Genomic DNA, 7500 nt, shown 5'->3' on the forward strand with positions numbered 1-7500 from the left:
ATGATATCAGTTCATGTATTCTTTTTAATACTTTTTGTCTGTTCCTCTTGCTAGCGTCGTCATATTTTCAAAATACATCATTACTAAAACCTGCCGGATTATTCATCCGTTTATTAATCATACAAAAAACGTCACCTTCCCTTTAATTATAGAATGATAGAAATGATACACTTGACAGGCTAACCTCGTGGCGCAACCCCGAAGAAATAAAACACACAGCAGACCTCTCGTTAATCGATTCCTTTACCCCTTCCATTTTTCTTCTTCTTCTTCCTTCTTATAATGACAGGTAATTTAATCATGGTTCGAGGTCACAATAGTACACTGTTTACGGAAGGAAATTAAATCTGGGGTTAATGTGCGTGCGTGAGGAGTAATCAATGGCGAAGACCTGCGTTTTGCTTCTTCTTCGTCGGAGGAAATAAAAGTGGAATTTGGATATTTAATTATACTTTGTCATTTGTTATGCACTTATGGTTATTCATAAGGTTATGATACTGTGGAGCATTTTGAGTTAATTAAGAATCCTCTTGTATGGGCTTCTGCAGTTGTTATCATTGTTCATCGTAACATCAGAACATGAAAGAATATTCCCATTAATACAAAGCCTAATAAGTGTACATGAATATAATATGAAAATGGCACATGATAAAATATGCTGATGTACAAAATTGATATACAATCATTCTCAAGCGAAACATAAATGAGAATGTAAGGTTTTAGAGATGAGAATATTGCCGGTTATCAAGCGTAGGCTATACACTGCCTTAGAACGAAATACATTTAACGCATTTCCCTTTAGTATACATGTCCAAGGTCTATAGATGTACTTATATAGGCCTTGTACGTTTCAGGTTTTTACGGCTTGAAATATTTTGTCCTCTAGTTTGATGCCCATGAGACAGTTTATTTACTGAAGCTCGGTAATCCATTCAAAGCCTTAACCTCTGATAATTAGTGGATTTCTGTAAATGAAACTGAAAGAGAAAATTGAAGTCAGTCACATTTTTAACAACGTTATTTACAAACACAGCAGAAAAATGGGTATTGTGTCACAGCGTTTCTGTATTCTTGTTTTTTGTAACAGGGCTACCGTCTTGGCCATACCACTAGCTAGTATATCCTATTCGAAAATAGAATAACTTAAATGTGCTTGACTGGTATCAGTGTCAGTGACTTAACAGTGATACATTGCCCTTACATACTTGAAAAATGTAATTATGAATACTGTGAATCTAGATGGTCTAAGGCAGGAGGTTGTAATAACAAGCAATGAAACTCGTTCAATTAATTTACCGGTGAATTTCTCTTCAGTAAAAATTAAAACTTGCAATTAAATGCTGCTTGTGACAAAATTAGTTGATCTAAATATTTTCCGAAATATTACCAGGACTCCAAAACGGTCTGTTTTTCTCGATATAAAATACTATAATCAGCTGTATTTAAGCCTTTGGTAGAAAAAAATATTGGCTCCAAACTTCTTTGGTTGAAGAATTCGAGAATATTGTTCAATAAATGTTAGATGTAAGTGTATATCCACTAGTTTTCCGATATCTTAAAGCTAAATAAAATTACGAAATGTTGACCTACGTTGTACGATAATAATTCAAGACTTTCCTGGTATTATGTGGAAGGCTTGGATTAAAATAGTTCTTGGCAACCACTTATTAACTCGTTTATAAATAGATCTTGACAAGGGAGAGAATTATGATTGTATAAAGCAGAAAGAAAAAGGAAGGAAAGGGTAGAGTGAATGAGATGGTAGATAAAAGAGAGAGAGAGAGAGAGAGAGAGAGAGAGAGAGAGAGAGAGAGAGAGAGAGAGAGAATGAAGGGGAGGAAATGATTTCGCAGATAGGAGAGAGACAGGGATAATCAGGGGTTTCCCCAAGGATTCACCAGAAAAAAAAACGTGAAATATTATATCATTACTAATATGTCTATCAGTATTATAAATACTAGCACTATTATTACTATATCACTATTATCATTATCATAAGAGGCAGCACCAGCAGCAATAAGAACAGTAGAAGCAGCAACAGTAGTATTAACAGCAGCATTAACAGCAGATGTAGCAGCAGCAACAACATTAGCAGCAACAGCAGCAAACGCAAAAGCAGGAACAACAAAAGCAGCAGCAGAAACAACAGCAAAAAAAACATAAGCAGCAGTAACAGCAGGAAAATCAGAAGCAGTAGCAACAGCAAATACATAAACAGCAGCAACAACAGGAAAAGCAGAAGCAAGCAATAGCAAAAGTAGAAGCAGCAACAACAACAACAACAGCAAAAGCAGGAGCAAGCAGCAGCAACAACAGCATAAGCAGCAGCAAAAGCTTTAGTAGTAGTAGTAGACATAGTATATGCATAACATATAGTAAAGCAAATGAGCATATATATGCAGATACCAGTGTTTTTTTCTTCTTCTTTTATTAACTTGTTGCCCTTCACTGTATTTGCAATGATAAATATTGTCCAAAGCCTACAAAAGGTAGAGGACCACTGGGAAAACATGGTAGTATCACAGACTATATACAAAGATAGCTGACTACAAAACTAGGGAACAATCTTTACAAGAAAAGTTCCCATTTTTTATTTTTGTCAACTGGTTAACCTCTGTATCTATTTATTAGTATTTCAGTCTCTTTTCATTCCATATTTTCATGTGGGGCATAGTATCCTCTTTGAAATAATAGCAAAGTCTGTTTATAAATCATAACAGGATTTTTTTTTTAAATAGCAAACTTATCAGAGTTTGATAAGTTAAGGATGAAAAAATGAAAGAAATCCACTTCTCATTATTTTATTATTTCCAAAACAGTTCTAATACACATGATTAATATTTTTTACCAAAAGGTGTTCTATTTAACCTCCTAAATATTGAAATTAGCAATTGATAATACATAAGTCAAGCCCTCTGTTAAGGGTATCATAGAATCGATCAGCCTACTGAAAACATAAAACATAATAATGCATGTGTGGTGATTCTGATTCAGTTAATATCAAGAAATATCAAATAGTAGTTAATGAGCATTTTAAGCAATATATGAACACAAACAATATAACACCATAAGGATGTGGCAAAATTATAGTGATAAACAATGTTTACAAATTAATACATTAGAAGTCAAATCAGTTTGAATGGTAACTACGGTTATTGTTTTTTTTTTATAATGACCTGATGATGTGTTCATAAATTATGACTTCCAGTAAATATGGTTTTACCTTAATGCTATGCTGCCCAATCTTATTTTTTGCATGTGTAACTTAAATAAATTCTAAGATTGTAAATATATTAAGATCCATAATCATATGCAATGTATAATTACATTCAGAATTTGCAGACAATATTACATGTGCACAATTTGCACAAAATGAATACATGCCTAGTATATGAATAACATTGTAGCATGCCTAAACCAAGATTATAAAAGGTAGTCTGAAATTAAAGTTTATATTAGCACTGCAAAACATATCCACTGGTTTTACATATTACAATGATATGTTTGATGTGCATTACCAACTTTCAGGAAATTTAATAACCATTAAAGGGCAATAGCAACTTCATTGAATATATCTGTTACAAATATACATTCGTAGTCATCTGGGAAAGAGTACCAGGTTCACATCTGAGAACATTGTGCTAAAAAACTAAAAAATGTGCAGCACATTTGTTAAAGGTTCTTAACAGATGATATACTGTAAGTATAATACAATGATAAAATCTGTAAGAAAATCAAATTACATTTTTCTGCTATGTCTATTCCTATTTGTGGAGTATCACTACAGTTTTAATATAATGTCTTTAAGTGCCTTGTGAAAGCACATCAAATTCATGATTATAGATAATGGTTTGGTTCCACAGCTCTTTTTGCTGCAATATTCAAATAGTGACAACATTTTTCTGTATTTTCTGAAGTTTACAATTAAATAATCTCTTTTAAAAATATATATGTATATATTAGTAATTCTAGTAGACTGTAAATCATCCAAATAAATATAATTTCATGTATGCCTGCTTATTGCTTTTTGATTTCTTTTCTGCCATTCATTCCCCTTTCAAAATCTCCCATACTCTATGAATATAAAGCATATTTCTTGACTAGGGTTTTCTGTCATCACACCATGTTGATACCTTTACATATTCACGTCAAATACAAACTCTCTGACGAGTATAAAACTTGTATTTCCAAGACCTCATTCAAGTTCATGAATTAAATTTTTCCCATAGAGCTCATAAGAAAGAAAATGAGATTCAGAAGTACCTAAAGTACCTACTTCCTTCACTGAACCATAGGAATCAATTCTTATATAATAAAAAAAAAATATAGTAATAAAAAAACAAAAAAACATGAACACAGAGAAAATACTGCAAATTTTATAGAGATGTAATGAAGTTAAAAGTTATAATGTCACTAGGCTCCTTACAGTCTATTAAGGAATTCTGAACTGCATGCGCACAGTGCTAGTGCAGATGAATGCATTTTCACAAACTTTATAAATGATAAAAATGGCATATACTTTGATAAACTCAAAAAAAAATAATAATAATAATAACAGTAAAGCCTTGGATGAATAAAGGTTATAAAGCTTTCTAAACAGAAAGAAATGGACAATAATCAAATCTCAGGGTCTTCTTTATGCTCAAAGGCACAACTACCATTACTAACACCTTTGAAATGATAAAAAATTATAATGTCAATACCACTGAATAAAATTTATATCTAAAAACATCTGCACAAAGAATTGCCAAAGTCATACTCATCATCACTGCAATTTCACGCAATCACATACAGATACAACAGTCATCTTCTATCCAATTTCATACACCAATTATATAGGTTTATGTGATATGGTGTGCTTGCCTACATGCCTCTTCTTTTAAACAATAGAGAAATGGTCAAACTAAACAATGCATATCATTTTAAAAATTCTTTACCTATCACTGACTAGGATTCATTAATAAACTTGAAACAATATAAAACACTGAACTTCAAGCAAGGGAACATCTGTGGCTTTGGAGGTAATATAAAAAATACATCTTACAGATCTGCTTCAGGACAAAATAAGATACGTAAGCCAGACTTTCACAAAGTAACAGAAACAAAAAGGATTGAAATAAACAAAAAAAAAATATACAACAAACAAACAAACAAACAAACAAACAAACAAACAAACACAAACACACACACGCACGCACGCACGCACACACACAAATTATTCTCAACATTCTATTTGTTGGTGATGTTCTTTACTCTCCTGTGCACTTCTCACATCTTAGTGAAGTGTAAATAGATCAGTTCCCTTGAGTTTGATCAAAATATAAATCAATTATATACTTACAGGGCACCAAATAAATACCATAAAAAAACTGAACCTAAAGAGAGAGAGAGAGAGAGAGAGAGAGAGAGAGAGAGAGAGAGAGAGAGAGAGAGAGAGAGAGAGAGAGAGAGAGAGAGAGAGAGAGAGAGAGAGAGAGAGAGGGGGGGGGGGGGCAAGAAGAAACAGAGAGGGAGAAGAAATTGAGAGAGAGAACTGAGAGAATAATCAGATAGAGAGAGAAACAGAGGGAGAAAGAAGGAACAGGGAGATAGTCAGTGCAGGAAAGGCAAGATTTCCAATAGTGTCATCATGGTAATTCTTCATAGCATTCTAAAGGTTGATCCATTTCAACTCTTACACCTATTAAAATACCAAGATATCAGTTCACATCTGAAAGGAAAAGCATCTTGATTACATACCTGAGTGTGTGCAGGTATAGTGGTATAGCAATAACAGATATCATGTACCATGCCTTGTTAAGAAAAATACCCATTTACACCAACTCTGAAATATATAAAGCTCTTCATGAGAATACTGGCCCAGATTTCCTCACATAGCACCTCTTATCTCTCTCAAACTCCACACTTCTTCCATGAAGAAAACAATCACTAAATTCCCTGTCATTTGTGTGGGTCTGTGATATCATTCATGGAAATATTGAATAAAAATTATACTTACTTGGATATAAAAAGTGATCAAAAAGAGTAGAGATTATTTTCGTATAATTTTTTCTTTAATGCTAATACAGGCCTGTAAAATGAGTGTTTTAAAATTGATGATACATGGTGATAACTGAGGACTGGTGATAGATAATGATGATTATGATGGTTATGATAGTGATGATGATGTAAATGATGATGAAAACAGTACAGAAAAAAAATATTAATTAATTAATAATTAGGTTAGCCTAAACTGACAATGGAACAAACACAGTAAAAGGTACAATGGTATTAATACTGCAATCAAATCTTTCATATCCTTTAAATATCTTGACATTCTCTCCAATCTCCAATCTCCCTCCCCTGAATGATGCTATACCAGCTAACAAATCTTTTTAGAGTGATATGATTTTCAACCCATGCAACACTACAACAGTAGATCAATACTGTGCTTCAAAGAATTTTTCCATCAAACAGCAATTCTTCTTGGGACTTCCTGGCATTATTTACTCCCGTGAGGAAGGTAAAGGGGGAACATCAATACATATTTCTACACCATTGACACTCAAGTTTTCCCATTCATGTCACCATTCAACTTTGGGTATGTGAGTGTGTGTTAAATGCCTCTTATTTCAGCAACCAAGAATCACCCTGCTGAATTCAGGACTTCTGAGGGAACAAGTTGTCGTGCCAGCCAGTCTAGGCCTTGGTGAAGACCCATTCCCGACTGGGCATCACAGGGCTGGATGTGCCAGGAGCGGCCTAGGCACAGCTTGTGGACCCCCAAGCTCTCCGTCAGAGCTGCCACTCCAAGGGCACCATCACAATTCTGGAGAACAATAGAGTAATGCAGAGAAACCATGTATGAGTGAATCTTAGAAGACTAAGAACTATCTACATATACAAATTAAAAAAAAAGCAGTATCACTTAATCCATCAGATATACATACCTCCTTGTTGGCAAAAATCAGCAGAGAAGCATCCTTTAACTCGCGCTCAGTCATAAGTTTGGTCAGTTCTGACTGAGCCTCTACGAGTCTATCAACATCTGTAGCATCCACAACAAAGATGACTGCCTGGGTATTGAAGTAGTAATGCCTCCACAGGGGTCTCAGCTTTGGCTGGCCACCGACATCCCACACTGTAAACTATGAAAGAGAGAAATTAAATAACACCTGCATTTCTATGGTTGCTTTCTGTAATCATCTCCACAGAGACGGAGACAAAAGGTGTGCATTTTGAGCACTTACCTTGAAGTTTTTATATTCAATGGTCTCCACATTGAAGCCTATGGTTGGGATGGTGGACACAAATTCATCTTGCTTTAGTTTGAATAATATGGAGGTCTTGCCTGCACCATCCAGGCCAAGGGTAACTACACGCATCTCTATCCTGGCCCCAATATGAATGCGGTTATCCTGCAAAGCAAAGGGAATGACATTACAAAAAATATATATATAACAAATAAATAATAAAAATAGAACAAATAAAAGTATAAATGATAATAAAGAAAAAAATACA

The 7500-nt window shown here is 34.0% G+C and overlaps 1 protein-coding gene across 1 annotated transcript in view; it reads right to left on the reverse strand.

The window, feature by feature from the left end:
• Nucleotides 1–2788: 2788 nt before the first annotated feature.
• LOC125043813 (E3 ubiquitin-protein ligase TRIM23-like) overlaps nt 2789–7500 on the reverse strand; it is an 11541-nt gene continuing 6829 nt past the window's right edge. The window contains exons 9-11 of the mRNA XM_047640125.1: nt 7230–7397; nt 6930–7127; nt 2789–6808 (exon numbers count right to left, since the gene is read on the reverse strand). Coding sequence (XP_047496081.1) covers nt 6626–6808; nt 6930–7127; nt 7230–7397 — 549 coding nt within the window. The 3' untranslated portion in view covers nt 2789–6625. The remainder of the gene's footprint in view (nt 6809–6929; nt 7128–7229; nt 7398–7500) is intronic.

Source organism: Penaeus chinensis, chromosome 34 (assembly GCF_019202785.1).
Source record: "Penaeus chinensis breed Huanghai No. 1 chromosome 34, ASM1920278v2, whole genome shotgun sequence".
In the NCBI taxonomy this organism is placed as follows: Eukaryota; Metazoa; Arthropoda; class Malacostraca; order Decapoda; family Penaeidae; genus Penaeus; species Penaeus chinensis.